Source organism: Bufo gargarizans, chromosome 11, assembly GCF_014858855.1.
Source record: "Bufo gargarizans isolate SCDJY-AF-19 chromosome 11, ASM1485885v1, whole genome shotgun sequence".
Taxonomy (NCBI): domain Eukaryota; kingdom Metazoa; phylum Chordata; class Amphibia; order Anura; family Bufonidae; genus Bufo; species Bufo gargarizans.
The window spans coordinates 20,982,491-21,000,228 of NC_058090.1; the positions used below are offsets into that span (position 1 = coordinate 20,982,491).

The following is a 17,738-nucleotide window of genomic DNA, read 5'->3' on the forward strand; positions in this document are numbered from 1 at the left end:
CTCTCTTGCAGGCACCCCTGATTTCATAGAAGGCGCCCCAAAGAAATTTCAGGTAACATCTTTTGACACCTTTTTGTTAGGTGCCTTTTACAGGGCATCTGTCAGCAGTTTTGTCCCTCTGACACCGGCTGACCTGTTCCATGTGCACTTGGCCGCTGAAGGCATCTGTGTTGGTCCCATGTTCATAGGTGTCCACCATTACTGAGAAAAATTATGTTTTAATATATGCAAATGAGCCTCTAGGAGCAACGGGGGCGTTACCATTACACCTAGAGGCTCTGCTCTCTCTGCACATTGACAGGGTCAGGTGTGATCACATTTTCACTGCCTGGTCCTGTCAGTCAAAGTGCAGAGTGCGAGGCAGTTGCAGAGAGAGCAGAGCCTCTAGGTGTAACGGTAACGCCCCCGTTGCTCCTAGAGGCTCATTTGCATATATTAAAACATAATTTTTCTCAGTAATGTGGGCACATATGAACATGGGACCAACACAGATGCCTTCGGCTGCCAAGAGCTCATGTAACAGGTCAGCCAGGGTCATGGGTACGAAACTGCTGACAGATGCCGTTTTAAGAGGAGTCAGCAGGAGATTCCCTGTTACACTAGACACAATCCTTGTAGTGGTAGCTCAGCTGAATGTAATGTAACTTTCCACTTGGCGATCCGTTGCATCATTCTGAAGAAAAAGGACTTTATTAATCTGTATGCAAATGAGCAGTTAAGTGCACCATGGGTGGGCCCAAGCCTCTCTGTGCACCCTTGCCCCTCATGCTTCCTCTCCTTTCTGATTGATGGGCCCAGGTTCCTGCATTGTCATCTCTCCTGGCCCTGGAAAATCATAAGGAGAGGGAGGAGCTGACAGAGGAACCAGGTGGGTGCACAGAGCGGCTTGGGCCTGCCCTCGGTGCACTTAAATGCTCATTTGCATATGGATTAAAAGTCCTTTTAACAGATCGCTAAGTGAAAGGTATCATTACGGCTCGGTGCCTGGTGTAACAGGGAATTTCCTGCTGACAGGTTCCCTTCAAGCAAAATGCACCTGAGCGCCATTGTGAATGAGCGGCTGTAGATTTGCGCTATAGTTTTCTCTACGTTCTGCTATAAGTTATAGGAATTCTATCTGGCTGTATGAGGCCACGCCGCTTCCCTCTAAACCACTTTTTGTAATTGAAAGTCACAACTTTTTTGCAAAAAGCCGCGACCTTTGTGCTCCAGAAAATGTCCGCAGCCCTTGATGATTCCCCCTCTCCTTGTGGAGCCTCTACATGCGAGGCCGCGGAGTTTCCGCTCTGGGCGGTCAGACGAGGCGGGACGCGCTCAGTGTGATGAATCTGATGTCTTTGCAGAGAGAATCCAGAATGGGAAAGAAAAGCAGAGTGAAAACCCAGAAGTCGGGGAGCGGGGCCACAGCAGCCGTGTCCCCGAAAGAAATGATGAACCTGATCAGTGAGGTGCTGCAAAGTAAGTAATGTATGCACACCAGCAGAATAGTGAGTGCAGCTCTGGAGTATAATACAGGATGTAACGCAGGATCAGTAATGTATGTACACAGTGACTGCACCAGCAGAATAGTGAGTGCAGCTCTGGAGTATAATACAGGATGTAACTCAGGATCAGTACAGGATAAGTAATGTATGTACACAGTGACTGCACCAGCAGAATAGTGAGTGCAGCTCTGGAGTATAATACAGGATGTAACTCAGGATCAGTACAGGATAAGTAATGTATGTACACAGTGACTGCACCAGCAGAATAGAGAGTGCAGCTCTGGAGTATAATACAGGATGTAACTCAGGATCAGTAATGTATGTACACAGTAATGCCACCAGCAGAACAGTGAGTGCAGCTCTGGAGTATAATACAGGATGTAACTCAGGATCAGTACAGGATAAGTAATGTATGTACACAGTGACTGCACCAGCAGAATAGTGAGTGCAGCTCTGGAGTATAATACAGGATGTAACTCAGGATCAGTACAGGATAAGTAATGTATGTACACAGTGACTGCACCAGCAGAATAGTGAGTGCAGCTCTGGAGTATAATACAGGATGTAACTCGGGATCAGTACAGGATAAGTAATGTATGTACACAGTGACTGCACCAGCAGAATAGTGAGTGCAGCTCTGGAGTATAATACAGGATGTAACTCAGGATCAGTACAGGATAAGTAATGTATGTATACAGTGACTGCACCAGCAGAATAGTGAGTGCAGCTCTGGAGTATAATGTAACTCGGGACTGGTACAGTATACTGTAATTACAGACTCGGTGTAGTATATGATATGTATAGACTGTGAAGTGTTGTGTAGCAGTGACCTCTCCTCTTCTGTGATTTCTTCCTTCTCCATCGATCATCCTGGTAGAGCTGTGCGCGATTATTGGGGTCACTCGGCTCTTCTAGGTCTGAGCGTCTAATGCTGATAATTATCGTTGTCTTCCGGCAGAATGCAGTAACCCCAACTCCGCGCCCGGGAGAGAGTGGGAAGAATATGTGCAGATCCGCGGACTTGTTGAAAGGATTCGCAAGAAGCAGAAAGGTCAGCAGCAGTGCAAGTGTTAATGGCTGGCTGGCGTATCAGTGCGTTACCGCGGCTCCTATATAATACGATGTTTATAATAGGATTCTTATTGACGACCGGATAGTTTCTATATTTGTGTTTGCCATAAAATAACAGGAACGTCTTATACTAGATCTGAGTTGTGCCTTTCTGTGTTATTCCTCCTGGAAATTTATGAATAAATGAAGAACTGTGGTCTGATCACTAGGACCCTCTGCGATCATAATGAGAATGGCGCTGCGATCCTCATACCACTAACTTCTGTGCGCCGGCCCAGTACAGTGCTCAGTAGTGATGAGATCAGCCTCCTGGAGCAGAGAGGTGCTGCCCCTACTGCTCAAGAGACGCCCCCCCCTCTCCCCGGGCCATGTCAATCTCGCGCCTGCGCTGTTACTGAGTAGCAGCGCAACTACAGAGTATCTGCTGCTTCTATCTGAGCAGTGCAAGTGGCGACTGAGCAAATGCCGCTTACGTCTAGGTACACCCGGAAGTGGTGCTGCGCATGCGCAGACAGTATCTGCTCTGTGCAGCAGATCCTCTGTGCTTATTCCGCTACTTGGAGCAATAGCACAGGTGCAAGATTGATAGGGTTAAGTGGGATGTCTGGTCCTGCCAATCAGTAGTCTCTTGAGCAGCTCAAGGAGTTGATGTTTTAATATAGGCAAATGAGCCTCTAGGAGCAACGGAGGCGTTACCATTGCACCTAGCGGCTCTGCTCTCTCTGCAACTGCTGTGCCCTCTGCACTTTGATTGCCAGGACCAGGCATGATGATGTTTGCACTGCTTCATCCTCTCAAAGGGCAGAGGGCGCAGCCGTTGCAGAGATAGCAGAGCCGCTAGGTGTAATGGTAACGCCCCCGTTGCTCCTAGAGGCTCATTTGCATATATTAAAACATCATATTTCTCAGCAATGCGGCCACATATGAACATGGGACCAACACAGAGGCCTTCACCTGCCAAGCGCACATGTAACGGGTCAGCAAGTGTCAGAGGTACAAAACTGCTGACAGATGCCCTTTAAATTAATTTGACACTTATCTCCTATCATGTGGATATGGGATAAACAGAGTCAATGGGTTACCTGTGTATAGAGGAGCGGTCACCTCTCCTGATGTCTGTTTTAGTAACTACTTGTATTCCCCATGTAATAACAATTCTGGGGCTCCTTTACATATAAGTGTATGGCGCGTCATTCCTCCATTATTCCCACTAGATGTTTATGAAATGAACTGGGTGTACCAGTTTCCATCTCGCAATTCATTCATACACTTCTAATAGGAATAATAGAGGATTGGCACTACATAGAATGTTAAGAATAGAACCTCCAGAATGGTTATTACATGTGGCATGCACGTAGTTATTAAACCTCACGTCGGCTTTAGATTCATTTTCCTGTTGGTGAAGTCCATGAGCTCGGTCTCCCTGTATTGTATTAATCGTGGGGTTCTGACCTCATGGACTTCAGATGTAATTTTCTGACTTGTCTGTATTTTATGTCAAAAGATTATATGAGACGGAACTCTTTTTAGCGGCCATAGATAGTAGATAAATGTGGGCTGAGCCTGCCGACCACCTATGTATGGGGGGCTTCCTGACTCGGGGGAGATAATGGTCAGGCAGCTGGATTTCAGTATTCCTGATCCTTTTGTTCTCGGGGGGGATAAGCCATCTCCAGATGTGTCCAGCAGTGGCTTTCTCCCCTCTCTGCATTCACAACAGATGTATTCAGCCAACCTAACAGATTTTTTGGACGCACCTAGGACTTGGAGGGTAAAAATAAGAAAAAAAAAATATTCTCATCAGACCCCAAAATAAGACCCTCAAGCTCAATCAGACCTCAGATCAGACCCCAAATAAAGACCCTCAAGCTCAATCAGACCTCAGATCAGACCCCAAATAAAGACCCTCAAGCTCAATCAGACCTCAGATCAGACCCCAAATAAAGACCCTCAAGCTCAATCAGACCTCAGATCAGACCCCAAATAAAGACCCTCAAGCTCAATCAGACCTCAGATCAGACCCCAAATAAAGACCCTCAAGCTCAATCAGACCTCAGATCAGACCCCCAAGCTCCATGAGCCTCAGATCGGACATTAAAAAAAAGAAAAAACGTACCACTGCTTGCTGCGGACGGCGCGGACTCTCCAGATCCAGGACTCGCCACTCCCTGGTCTTCGTCCAGCCTGTGCTGCGCTGTGATCTGACGTAGTCATAGTGCACAACTATGTGCACTACATCCACTGTATGCCGCCAGGATACACTGCAGATCGGGGCCCAGAAGACGACCAGGGAGGGTGTGAATGATACCTGGAATCTACTTCAGCTCCTTGCGCCTCTTGGTGCATCTTACTCTGGCGCAGCGTCTGATTTCGGACCAAAGACCTTGTAAGAACTCTCATAACGGCTCCTCTTATCACCGCAGGTTTGTCTGTGCTCTTCGACGGCAAAAGGGAAGATTATTTTCCTGAGCTGATCCAGTGGGCAACTGAGAATGGCGCATCAACGGAGGGCTTTGAACTGACGGAATTCCCCAGTGAGGGTTTCGGATTGAAAGCGACACGAGAAATAAAGGTAAGATTGGTCTATGACGTTCTTTCCATCCAACCTGCGGTATGGTAGGCAATAAAGGTGGTGGAGGGTCCTCTCATCTGCACCCCCTCTATTTTGCAGGCCATGCTTATTAGATAAATCTCAATGCATTCCGCTACCAGTCTAATATGAATGGGGGTAAGGACTGATGTCAGGAGGGTACATTGATCTTGTGGAGATGAGTCATCTGACAGTAACCGTTCCCAGTCTGCAGCTCTGCTCTGGAGGACCACCAGCATCTGTGCGTTACACTTTAAAAGGGTATTCCCATCTCAGAAAGTGGGGGCATATCATTAGGATATGTCCCCATTGTCTGATAGGTGGGGGTTTCACCTCTGGGACCCGCACCTACACCGAGAATGGAGCGGGGGAGGTGGTGGCCGGAGGACCTCTGGGTCCGGTCTCCGTCAACCGCTCTCCCCATAGAAGTGAACAGGAGCTCAATGTGCTTGTGTGGCCACCGCTCCCATTCATTTCCATGGGGCCCACGGAAATAGCCGACCCAGCGCTCAGCTATTTTCGGCAGCCCCTTTGAAATGAATGGAGGGCGGCTGCGCATGCACAGTGCGCCCTCCACAACTTTCAGGGATCTGTTCTCTAGGACCCGCACCAATCAGGCAATGGGGGAATATCCTAATGATATGCCCCCATTGTCTGAGATGGGAATACCCCTTTAAGGGCTCAGTCACACAGCATATTTTTGTAGGCAGATCATGTCTCTGCTACTGACAAAGACCATACCTCTAGCTGCTACCAAACCAGAGATTTGAGCAGCTAAAGTAGTGCCCTCTCCCATTATACTTACCTGCTCCCAGTCACTCGCGTCGCTCCGGATCATTGCACGGCCACCGGGGGTCTAGGGACGCTGCACGGCCACCGCGGTTGGATAACCCCTTTATAGGTAAAATGAATTATGTCACTAATGCAATTGTGTCCCCGGAGTTGTGCGCCAACAAGATTTACTGCAGACGCAGATTAAAATTCTACGATAGAAAAGGGACTTTTTTTGGGAAGGTTTTTCCAATTTTAATGTGACTGTTAGGCCTCTTTGACACGGGCGTTGCGGGAATAGGTGCGGGTGCGTTGCGGGAACATGTGCGATGTTTTAGTGCTAGTGCAAAACATTGAAATGCGTTTTGCACGCACGTGAGAAAAATCGGCATGTTTGGTACCCAAACCCGAACTTCTTCACAGAAGTTGGGGCTTGGGGTCAGTGTTCTGTAGATTGAATTATTTTCCCTTATAACGTGGTTATACAGGAAAATAATAGCATTCTGAATACAGACTGCATAGTACAATAGCGCTGGCGCTGGAATAATTTAACTCGCCTTAATCCACTTAATCGCGCAGCCCGGCTTCTCCTCTGTCTTCTTTATTTGCTGTGTGCAGGAACAGGACCTGTGGTGACGTCACTCCGGCCATCACATGGTCCATCACATGATCTTTTACCATGGTGATGGACCATGTGATGACCGGAGTGACGTCACCAAAGATCCTGTTCCTGCACACAGCAAAGAAGACAGACAGAAGGAGATGCCGGCTGCGCGATTAAGTGGATTAAGGTCAGTTAAATTATTATTTATTTATTTTTTAACCCCTCCAGCGCTATTTTACTATGCATTCTGTATTCAGAATGCTATTATTTTCCCTTATAACTATGTTTTAAGGGAAAATAATAGTGATCGGGTCCCCATCTGGATCGTCGCCTAGCAACCGTGCGTGAAAATCGCACCGCATCCGCACTTGCTTGCGGATGCTTGCGATTTTCACGCAAACCCATTCATTTCTATGGGGCCTGCGTTACGTGAAAAACGCACAAAGAGGAGCATGCTGCGATTTTCACGCAACGCACAAGTGATGCGTGAAAATCACCGCTCGTGTGCACAGCCCCATAGAAATGAATGGGTCAGGATTCAGTGCGGGTGCAATGCATTCACCTCCCACATTGCACCCGTGTGGAATACTCGCCCGTGTGAGAGGGGCCTTAAGAGGTTGCGTCCATGTCTACCCCACGCACCATGTTTTGCTTATGATGTAACATAGGTCCAAAATTCTGCACAACTCATAGTAGTCAGAGGTCAGGTTTTCTGCTGCAGAGTTCCAAATCCCCTGCATAGACATAAGAACGTCTAATTCCAGAACTTTGGATCTACATAAATCCCGGCATTACTTGATGACCGTTCATGTTACGCTTTTAGGGGAAAATTTATCAAGACCGGCGCTTTGTGCTTGACGTCTCCTGCGCTGCCTGATTTACGATGAGGCGTCTCCTCCGGCAGACTGCGAGCTTATACAGAAAGCTGTCGTAGATTTCTGGCTTCATTTGTACCAGAAAAATAGCGTAAATGAAGATAAATTTGTTGCAGCGGCTGCCATAGCCCCTTTCCGGCAAATTGCTACTCCTTTATAAAAATAAAAAAAAGTGATGAGCGTATAAAATTTGCCCTTTGCAACTTTATTTTTAATTAAAAAGTCACTTTTAAAAAGTCACAAACACGTGCTTGCGACTTTTCTGGCGCAGGGAGATGGTTATTTGGTTTCATTCAGCCTTTCTTTTCGGGATACATTTATTATTATTCTGTTACTTTATAATTTCCCTTTCTATTCACACGATAGACCCACAGGTTTTCGCACCCTACGATTCCATCCTTCTGCCTCTCCTTATAATGTCGTCATCTTATACCCACGTTTCCGCCCTCTACCTTCGCGGGTTTGTGGCTTGTTGGGACGCGTTGTTGTTGCTGTGATTTCAATGTTCGCCGCTTTCCCGCTGTGCGCACAGATCACTTTCACATGATTTGTAGGCAGCGCAAAAAAAAAATCCAGATTGCGTTCTGTCTGCAGTAAATGGAGTCAGCAGGTATCCTGTGTATATTAATGGCCGGGCGGATAATAGATCGCCAGGCTGCGGCGTGTGTATTATTATCTGCAAACTCAATCACAGGATAGATCCCCCTCCCCCGCCTTTAGTAACTTGGTTGAATTTGGAACAGGCGTTTAAAAAATAATTCAAACCCTGATCATTCTGTCCTTGGAAAATTGCGTTTTTGTGAGCGCCCTCCAGTCCGTTATCCCTCATAGTACAGCAAAAATTCCATTCATTTACCATTTGTCAGATTAAAGGGGGCTTCCACTATACCACTAGGTCATCAGTATCAGATCACTGGGGGTCCGTCACCCCCACCATCATCTGTTCTGTCCACTGTGTGTTGACTGGCTCCGGAAGTCTCACGGATTTTACTAGATCCATTTTAAAGGAGTTCTCCAATGAACGATGTAAAAAATGATGCACCTGACATGGATGCGGCCCTGCACCTGGCATGGTTGCGGCCCTGCACCTGGCATGGATGCGGCCCTGCACCTGGCATGGATGCGGCCCTGCACCTGGCATGGTTGCGGCCCTGCACCTGGCATGGTTGCGGCCCTGCACCTGGCATGGATGCGGCCCTGCACCTGGCATGGATGCGGCCCTGCACCTGGCATGGATGCGGCCCTGCACCTGGCATGGATGCGGCCCTGCACCTGGCATGGATGCGGCCCTGCACCTGGCATGGATGCGGCCCTGCACCTGGCATGGATGCGGCCCTGCACCTGGCATGGTTGCGGCCCTGCACCTGGCATGGTTGCGGCCCTGCACCTGGCATGGATGCGGCCCTGCACCTGGCATGGATGTGGCCCTGCACCTGGCATGGATCCAGAGATCTCCGCAATCATTGCTCCAGTTGTTCTGCTAGATTCTCTTCAGGCAGCTCAGGGGGGTGTCCTTTCTGATGTAGCTCTATCCCTGTAACCTGATACAGCTTCTAACACTGGCTGGTGGCAGTTGAAGATTTAAACTGATCATGTGCGACCACTCCAGTGAAGTGGACATGAAATAAGGAAAGACTAAACAGCAGGTGGCGCTACACAGATACATTTTATTGAATAACTCAGTGTCTATGCAAAATTTTTAGTTACTTGCAATTACAAAAGTTTTCAGATTCAGGGGCTTGTTTGAAAAACGTAGAATGTATTTTATGGCACAACGCCTCTAAGTGAAAATTTGGAATCGGTGAATTTCTAAGAATCCCCTTTATTCAAGCTCAGCCTATACCCAGCCGTCTGTCTGATTACCTTCTTTGCTAGTAGTTTATAAGTCTATTCTTACTCTGCTGGTGCACAGCAGCTAGTCTGAGCAAAACGTGCTGCAGTGTAAAGCATGGAAGGGATGGAGCAGCAGCTTGAGCTGATGATGAGGCAGGATGTGGATGTAAGAATCCCTCAGGCTCCCTGTATCGTGATGAAAATGGTGTCATCCTATAAAGTAATGGAGTCTGAGTGTCTTATGTTTCTCTCCCTCAGGCTGAAGAGTTATTTCTTTGGGTACCAAGGAAGTTACTGATGACCGTGGAATCTGCCAAAAACTCAGTCCTGGGTAAGAAAACTACAGACCCCCTCCCCACGGGGTTGTCTCAATATGTTCTATGTGGTTTTATATATATATATTGTATATATGTGTGTATGTATGCTCCGCGATCGCTCAAAAACGCAACCATCGATTTCAACGACACTTGGTATACACATCCCTTGCTACCTCGAAAGAAATCTTGTGGGGGTCATCCGCCCATACACAGCAGCTGCCTGGAGTCTGTATGCTGCAGCTGTTTTTGCTGCACACATATTGCTCTGTAACTCAAAAACTCATCGATCCATTTCTACTAAACTTGGTCCACATATCACTTACTATCTGGGAAAGAATACTGTGGAGGTAACATGTCGGTGCACAATGAGTTTCTGTCTGTCCACACGTCTGTCTGTTCTTTATGCGCGACCAAACGACTGGTCCGATCTTCACCAAATTTGGCACACATGTACATCAGGTGTCCGGGAAGGTTTTAGACCGGGTCTCAGCTCTCTAGGACGTACCGTTCCTGAGATATTCCCAAAAAATTACCTGCCTTAGCTAATACAAGCCTGCAAGTCTTTCTCTTCATATCTCAACTGCCATACACACAGTCACATTTCCCTTATCAGCCAATAGAAGCTTGCAGGCTCTTAGTCTCCACATACACACAGTTTTACTCCAGGTTTCCATAACAACCCAGCGATAAGGCAGCGGGGTACTGTGGAGGTCACGGTCAAGGGAGTGGGGTGCTGTAAAACTCACTGTTAAGGGGGCGAGCTACTGTGAAGGTCCCATTTTAAAGTGGCAGAGCACTGTGGGGGGGGGGGTCAGTGTTAAGGGGTGGGGGACTGTGGCGTTCACTGTTAAAGGGACGGGGTTCTGTAAAGGTCACTGTTATGGGGGACACTGTCGATATCTTTTAACTAGGGTTGTTCCAGGTATCGAAATTTCGATACCCAATCGATACTTTTGTCCCGGTATCAATACGATACCGGGATTTCCATTTTTTCAATACTGGGCTGTACTGCTGCGCAGTCTAGTATCACAGAACATAAGCGCGCTGCTGTCTGCGCGCTCATGTGCTCTCGGCAGCACAGGGGAGAAGGGAGCAGTGTCTCCCTCCCCCCTGTGCTGCTGCCACCAATAGGGAGAGAGGGGCGGAGGAGGGGCGGGCGCACTGCGCCACCAATGATAGGACGACCTTTTTTATGGGTTCGGGCTTAGTTAAGTTAGCAGGACATGTAGATCTCCCTGCTCCTACTATTATTCCTGGGCGCCGCTCCGTTCGCCCGCTGTGCCCCAGTTACAGTCTCCTGCTCCGTATGCCAATTACATTTACTACTATCGGAGCGATGGGGAGGAGACATCAGCTTCTATCAACGCCCAGGATAGAAGCTGATGTCTCCTCGCCATTGCTCCCATAGTAGTAATTATCATACGGAGCAGGAGACAATTTACTGCTCCTCCGCCCTCATTGACAGCCACTCCCCCTGTCCCCTTGATTATTAGGGCCAGGAATCTCGCCCGTCCCTGTAATCTTGTGTCTGTGAAGTGGTTTCCACTCAGCAGAAGCGCAATACATCTGCCTCTGCTTCCCCAGGAGATATCTACTGCCCATGCGCTGATGCAAACCACTGCACGTGTGCAAGATTGCAGGGTTAGATTAATAGATTTGATCCTGCTAACATACCCTAGCCTGAGTTAACGGGGAAAGAGGGTTCCTCATCCAGGACGCAGCTATAACCTCAGGACTCAGTACATTTTTGCATTACACAAACAGACTATTGCTTTGAATGGTCGTCTTTAACTTTTAATACAGAAGGCAGGTGTCGGCAGCAGAATCACATTGCCGGCACCCTGCCTCTGACAGGGAGCTGCGATCAGCGGCAGTTAACCCCTCAGGTGTGGCACCTGAGGGGTTAAATGCCGCTCATTTACTGCCAGTACCCGCCTCCTGTATTAAAGGTTAATTATCATTGATGGCGCAGCGCCCCCTCCCCCCTCAACCCCCCCCTCACCTCCTCTCTTCTGATCAGAGCCCCAGCAGTGTAAACCTGGGGCTCCGATCGGTTACAATGGCAGCCAGGACGCTACTGAAACCCTGGATGCCATGGTCAGCTCCCTGCTGCTGTGTGCACTATGCACAGGGCAGCGGAGAGAGTGTGAGGTCCTAGTCACCATCATAGAGATCTATCAGGGTGAATAGGCCAAGGGATGAAAAGATCCCAGGTTCTAGCCCCTAAGGGGGGGAAATAGTTATTAAATAAAAAGTAAAAATAAATAAATTAAAAAAACACAAATATTAAGTATAAATAAAAATAAAAAAAATAAAACTGCGGAGGAATGGAATATTTTTTTTTCCCCATTCCACCCCTTTGTGAATTTTTTTTCGCCTTCCCACTGTTTTATGTGATATTAAATGGTGCCAATAGAAAGTACAACTTGTCCCGCAAAAAACAAGCCCTCGTACGGCTGTGTGACTAGAAAAATAAAAAAAGCTATGGCTCCAGGAATACAGGGGAGTAAAAAACAAAAAATGCAAAAACCGAACATGACTCCGTCAGCAAGGGGTTAAAAGTGACATGAAAACGATCTCAAATGATAAGTGATCGTTGTGATGCCGATCAGCTGTGAGCACCGCGGCCTTCTCGCAGCTTACCAGGCACAGCGCCGTACATTGTGTAGTGGCCGTGCTCGATATCGCACTCGTTATCTTGAATGGGACTTAGCTGCACCTAGAACACGTGAGCGATGAGCATGTCGTCACTCGGCCTAGGAAAAGCAGAGAGAAGGCCTCCGCACTCACAGCCTTCTCAGACAGCTGATTGGCGGGGGTCCCGAGTGTCAGACCCCCACGATCAGTAAGAAAATAAAAAAAAAAACAACTTTAGACTAGGGCTACACGCTATTTATGGCATGGCCACAGGATGTTAATGTCTGATAGACTCCGGTCCTGCCAGTAAGACCAGAACCTATGCGGAGGATGGGGCTCCCGTAGAGGTGGATGGAGAGAGCTGCGGACATACGAGGCCACCTCTCCTGCCACTCTCTACCTGGATGCGGTGGCTTGCCGGACACAGGTTGGGATGTCCTCTCTATCTCCTACATAGGTACAGGTCCCAGAGGTGGGACTCGCATCTATCAGACGTTTCCATCATATTCGGCACCGCTTATCTCCACTTATGGCTAACTAGGTATGCGGTTACCGTCCTGGGACTTCTGTCGCTACTTGTGCACTAAATCTTCCTCTGTGTTTAGGGTCTCTGTACTCCCAAGACCGCATTCTGCAAGCGATGGGCAATATCACCCTGGCATTCCACCTGCTGTGTGAACGGGCAGATCCCAATTCCTTCTGGCTCCCGTACATCAAGACGCTGCCCAGCGAGTACGACACCCCTCTCTATTTCCAGGAGGATGAAGTGCAGTACCTCCAGTCTACACAAGCCATCCATGATGTCTTCAGCCAGTACAAGAACACAGCCCGGCAGTACGCTTACTTCTACAAGGTCATTCAGGTATGAGCCCCACTTAGATCAACATTGCCTTTAAGAGTCGTTGTATTCATGGCCAGGAACATCGGGGGGATTCTCCTTAAGGGATGTGTAGACTTTTGCAGCCTGCATTTTATTGCTCTGCTCTGTAAATAAAATGTAAAGTAAGTCTTCTATAAAATCCTCTGCCAGTTTGTGTATGCAGCTTCTGTTCAGAGCGGTGCGTCTCCATGGTGACAGACCACCCTGTGTGTAGTCTGGTTCTGCAGTCACGTGCTACTCCCTTCCCAATGCTTCCTCATCTGCAGGTTATCTAGAAGAAGAGGAAGGTTAGTAAGACATGACTTCAGGGGTCAGACTACACATGAGCTGTTTGTAGTCTGTCGCCATGGAGACACATAGGTCTGCACAGGAGATTTTTTATCAATCTTGCTTAGTTTTTTATTTTAGAGGCATTGAGTGATGATCACAGGATAGGGGGTAAGTGTCTGGTCGCTGAGGGTCCAAGCACTGAGACCACCAGCAATCATCAGAACAGCGGTAGAATGGAGCGGTAGCGTTCACCGTCCAGTCCTGCAGGCGAACCGGAGTGATGGCGCCGACGAGCACAGTGAGGATTTCACCCATTGCATTGTGGGGGGGATAACATTTGCAGTAACATTTCCAAGGGTTTGCTAAATGGGCTTGTTGGGTTTCCTCAGCACGCTGCTTTGGGGTGAGATCACGCAGGGTGGATTGGCTGCGGATTTTGCACATTACAACATGACTAATGAATGGGCTTTCACCACTCTGACCCACTCGCTGTGGAATGCTTTCCAAATCTGCAGCAAGCTCCGGGCTCATGCACACGACCTGTTATTTTGCGGACCGCAAAATACTTACAATCAGCAAAAAATACGGATGACGTCCGTGTGCATTCCGTATTATGCGGAACGGAACAGCTGGCTCCTAAAAGAACAGTCCTATCCTTGTCCGTAATGCAGACAATAATAGGACATGTTCTATCTTTTTGCGGAATGGACATTGCACACCGTACATGGACGTTTTTGGTTTTTTTGCACACCGTACATGGAACAATTGATTTCAGTGGGTCCGCAAAAAAACAAAAATGGAAGTTACTCCGTGTGCTTAACTTCCTTTTTTTGCGGACCCATTGAAATCAATGGTTCCATGCACGGTGTGCAAAAGAAAAACAAAAAACGGAAGGGACACGGAAAAAAACACGTTTGCGCGCATGAGCCCTAATTCTGTGACGGAAATGCTGTGGATTTCGCCACTTTCAGTGTCCAGGGGATGAAATCTGTGCAGTCGGCAGCAAAATTCACATGGGAGGCGGTGCGGTTAGGCACTTTAGAAGGTAGGGGGCGCTCTTCTGAACGCTATGTGTTCGTAAAAAGACAGTTTTCTGACCTTTTTTATTTTTTTATGCTAATTGTATGCGAGCAATGTGCAGAGGTACGTCACTGTCGCTCCCGTACAATTAGCATTAAAAAAGGTCAGAAAACGGACTTATTACTGACACGAGGCGTTCAGAAGAGCGCCCCCTGTGTTCTAACGCGCTATCCCCTGAAAGCTGGCCTTATCGCATTAGCAGATCCCTCCCACCCACTATTTCTTTAGTCTTTTTTGGCGTTTCTATAGAATCCCTTCCTCCCCCCCTCATTGACCCTCTTTGAAAAGGCAGAGTGGGGGCGACTTGCAGCTGTTGCGGCGCGCTGGCCTCCGAGGTGAAGTTGACATTGGGTCACGCAGGGAGGAGCGGATAGGAGGACTCGTCCGCTGGATGTTGTGCATTTAGTGCAGCGGATAACATGGTGTTAAGTTGTAATGAATCCCATGAAGGGACCCGTGCACTGCGGGGTTAGGCTGCTCTGCTTTCCATAAACATTTCAGCCGGCCTCTGCTTTCTCTCACCGCTTGCCCATAAATGGCTGTATGTTCTGCGCGGGGAGAGCGACTAAACCTGCTTGGCCGGCAGACTCCACGGACGGGAAGAAAACACACATTTTATGTTTTGCAGCTGCTGTTCCAGAGCGGCCCGTGGCCCTAAGTGATGAGAAGAAGCAGGTGTGAAACGCGTGAGGCAGAAATCAAAACTGACTCTGCAAGTGCGGAAAACTCTGCTCGAACGTTTCTAGGAAAGCTGGGTGACTGACCAATATGGTTACCAGCACAGGGCATGTAACGTGGCACATCTGTCTACTTATGCAGCATAACGAGACCCATTAAATACTGCAGAGTCGCTGTTCAGGGGGTTTGGAAAGCAGGGTGGTGGTGGGAGCTGTGATGGAGGCCATACTGGTTGTCCGCTTCCCCCGACATGTCTGTTTTTAGTAAATTATTGCCTAAAATAGCAATACCGGAGCATGTTTTCTTATACCGTTCCTCTGTTATTGCTCTTGGAAATATAAAGCAACAACTGGGTGTTACCATTCTTGTCTAGGGCGTGTCCCCTGCACATACTGACACTGGAAGCACAGATTGCACAGACTGTAAGGGACACACCGACTAATCAGGGGAATGGTGACACCCAGTTGTCAATGTATTCAGATGTTTCTAGGAGGAATAACAGAGGAATAGCGCACGGCAGAAAGCTCAGGAATTATTTAATGGAAAATAAGTCTTTACGAAGATTGATTAAAGTGCATTATTGGTGAAATCGGACAATGATGGACGCCACAGGGCACATGGGTCTGGTGGTTTTGGGGGGGGGGGGCAATATTTAGCTGCTGGGTTTGCTTTAAGCAATTTCCTAAAATAGTGCAGTTTTACCAATGTTGTTGGAGTCTGTATCGAAGCTCCATGAGTGGGGGTCATTGCTCATTGTCTTTTGCGGAGCAGCGACGGGGGGCGCTATTAATTTTGCAGTAGCCGGAGGTGTGTTCCCCTTTAAGGCTCGGTTGGGAAACTTTCTTGCGTTATCTAGTCCTCTCTGAAACTTCTTACATGGCTCCAGACAGGGAACAAGATTTTGCATATTGACAAGAATCCATGGAGGCAGCACTATGTATTCCTGCGCCCCGGTGCTCAATCATCCCATCGCCCCGCACACCCTCCAAATATTAGTCATGTCTCCAAGCATCATCCCCGTCCACGTGTGCGCAGCGAGGGAATAACATAATCAACATTTCCCAGGCCTCCTCCATTCATCATCCCCGATACGGCGGAGGCTGCAGCTCTTCCCGATAAGACTCCTCTCTCGTCTCATCGAGGTGTAATTCGGGCGGACGCGTCCCCAGGAAGCCGCTTGATATTCCTCAAGTGTCTCTCGCCCCAAGTGTCCCGCTGCTTGTAAGGCGACTGTAGCTCCGGGACTTACATGTGTAGAAGTTTCAGAGTCTCGCTGTCGAGGAGCAGGGTCGGCTTTAGCTTCCTGTTCCTCGCAGGGCGTTGTGCTCAGGAACAGGATGGCTGCTGCCTCCATCATGGAGCCAGTTTAAAGGGAGTTTCCAGAATAGACCTAAAAAATAAAAGCGCCACCCTTGGCCATAGGCTGTGTCTGGTATTGCAGCACTCACTTGAATGGGACTGATCTGCAGTAACAGTCGCTGCCCATGGTCAGAGGTGGCGCTGTTTCTGGGTGGGAAAATCAGCCATTTTTTTTATATAATCCTCTGTGATATTAGGGAGTTGTATCCCAAGCAGTTTCCCCAGGTAGGTGCATGTGGAATCTAGCTAACCAGTCCAGACAAAGATGGCAGTGGCTCTCCAGCCGTAGAGTGCCCCCCACAGGACTCCGTCATAATCCCAGGGTTGCGACCCCTGGCGGCAGGGATTCTAAGAGCAAACCAATATTCATCAATGCACTGCAAACATTGGGGGTCCCATGGAAAGGAAAACAGGGGTCCGTTTCTAAGGAGCGGTGGTCACACATGGGCACTACCTCCCATGCAGACGGAAGTGTGCTCGGCTATGAATGCAGCAGCCGTGCCCATGTGTGACCACCGCTCCTTCAAAACCAGAGACACCTGATACCAGTCCTTGTGATTGGCCATCAGACACTCTGGAAGTTGCAATGGTGGGCAACCCAATATTATATGCTGATGGAACTGAAGTGAATGGGGCCGCGCTGCAGTACCAGACACAGCCATGGACAGTAGTGGCGCTGTTTCTGTGGGCAAAAAGAGAGATATTTTTTATTTTGTTTTGCTAATCCTGCTCTGGGCTGCTTTGATCTGTCAGGGCATGCTGGGAGTTGTAGTTTTGCATTGGCCGTAGAGCATTTTCTCTAGGTGGTCTCCCTAAGGCGAGGCAGGGGAGCCGGACCCTACGTGTGGCAGACCGTCCCTGTTCACTACATGGCTCCTGTGTAATTTTAATAAAAATGGATTTATTATCTCATCCCCCCCCCCCCCCCCCCCCCCCAGATCCTGGCGACTGTGGAAAGAATCAGTCCTGTTAACTCTTAGTGCTGAGGACCAGCAGCTATAGGGTTAGAGGGGTTGTGCCAAGAGTTAAACATGTCCATGGGACCACCGGTCCTGGGCTCCCCCAAATGAAGGGGGCGACAGCCGAGCATGCACTGTAGGACTGCTGGAGATAAATGGAGCTGTGACAAACATGCTGGACCGCCAGGAGGGGGCGCCAGACCCCTGTTTTTGGGATCGTGGCGATCCCACCATTCGGATGCCCACCAAATCCGCAGCAGTGTAGGAAATTAAAGGCTGAGCTGTGATCGGTTGCTGTGGCAACACTTTTGATAATTTGGGTCCAGGTGT

The 17,738-nt window shown here is 48.6% G+C and overlaps 1 protein-coding gene across 1 annotated transcript in view; it reads left to right on the forward strand.

The window, feature by feature from the left end:
* SETD3 (SET domain containing 3, actin histidine methyltransferase) overlaps nucleotides 1-17,738 on the forward strand; it is a 38,960-nt gene that overhangs the window by 2,790 nt on the left and 18,432 nt on the right. The window contains exons 2-7 of the mRNA XM_044271576.1: nucleotides 12-52; nucleotides 1,344-1,458; nucleotides 2,443-2,535; nucleotides 4,979-5,127; nucleotides 9,487-9,559; nucleotides 12,788-13,044. Coding sequence (XP_044127511.1) covers nucleotides 1,356-1,458; nucleotides 2,443-2,535; nucleotides 4,979-5,127; nucleotides 9,487-9,559; nucleotides 12,788-13,044 — 675 coding nt within the window. The 5' untranslated portion in view covers nucleotides 12-52; nucleotides 1,344-1,355. The remainder of the gene's footprint in view (nucleotides 1-11; nucleotides 53-1,343; nucleotides 1,459-2,442; nucleotides 2,536-4,978; nucleotides 5,128-9,486; nucleotides 9,560-12,787; nucleotides 13,045-17,738) is intronic.